Source organism: Eimeria tenella, genomic scaffold (genome assembly GCF_000499545.2).
Source record: "Eimeria tenella Houghton genomic scaffold, Eth_scaff1998, whole genome shotgun sequence".
NCBI lineage: Eukaryota > Apicomplexa > Conoidasida > Eucoccidiorida > Eimeriidae > Eimeria > Eimeria tenella.
Window position 1 is genome coordinate 2,337 of NW_013541841.1, and position 262 is coordinate 2,598.

Here is a 262-nt window from a genome sequence, read left to right on the forward strand (position 1 = left end):
GAGCAGCAGCAGGAGGAGTGCCGCGGGGGCCTCAGGAGGCACATGTGCCTCACCATTCCCTCCTCCCCGCTAGACAATCCGCAATCTTCTGAGGGCTTCGTGCTGCTGCAGACAAGAGGACAAATCAGCAGCAACCAAACTTCTCCAAGACAAACAGATTTGCTGACGGAAAGAACTTTGGCTTGTTTGCTGCAGGTGTCGCCGCAGGAGTGGGCGCAGCTGCTGCAGCCCCGCAGGGCCATAGAGTGCGGCGGCGCCTACG

The 262-nt window shown here is 60.3% G+C and overlaps 1 protein-coding gene across 1 annotated transcript in view; it reads left to right on the top strand.

Annotated features, from left to right (window-relative positions):
* ETH_00034190 (uncharacterized protein) overlaps positions 1-92 on the top strand; it is a gene marked incomplete at both ends in the record, with an annotated part of 1,014 nt that extends 922 nt beyond the window's left edge. The window contains one exon of the mRNA XM_013374178.1: positions 1-92. Coding sequence (XP_013229632.1) covers positions 1-92 — 92 coding nt within the window.
* Positions 93-262: the final 170 nt, after the last annotated feature.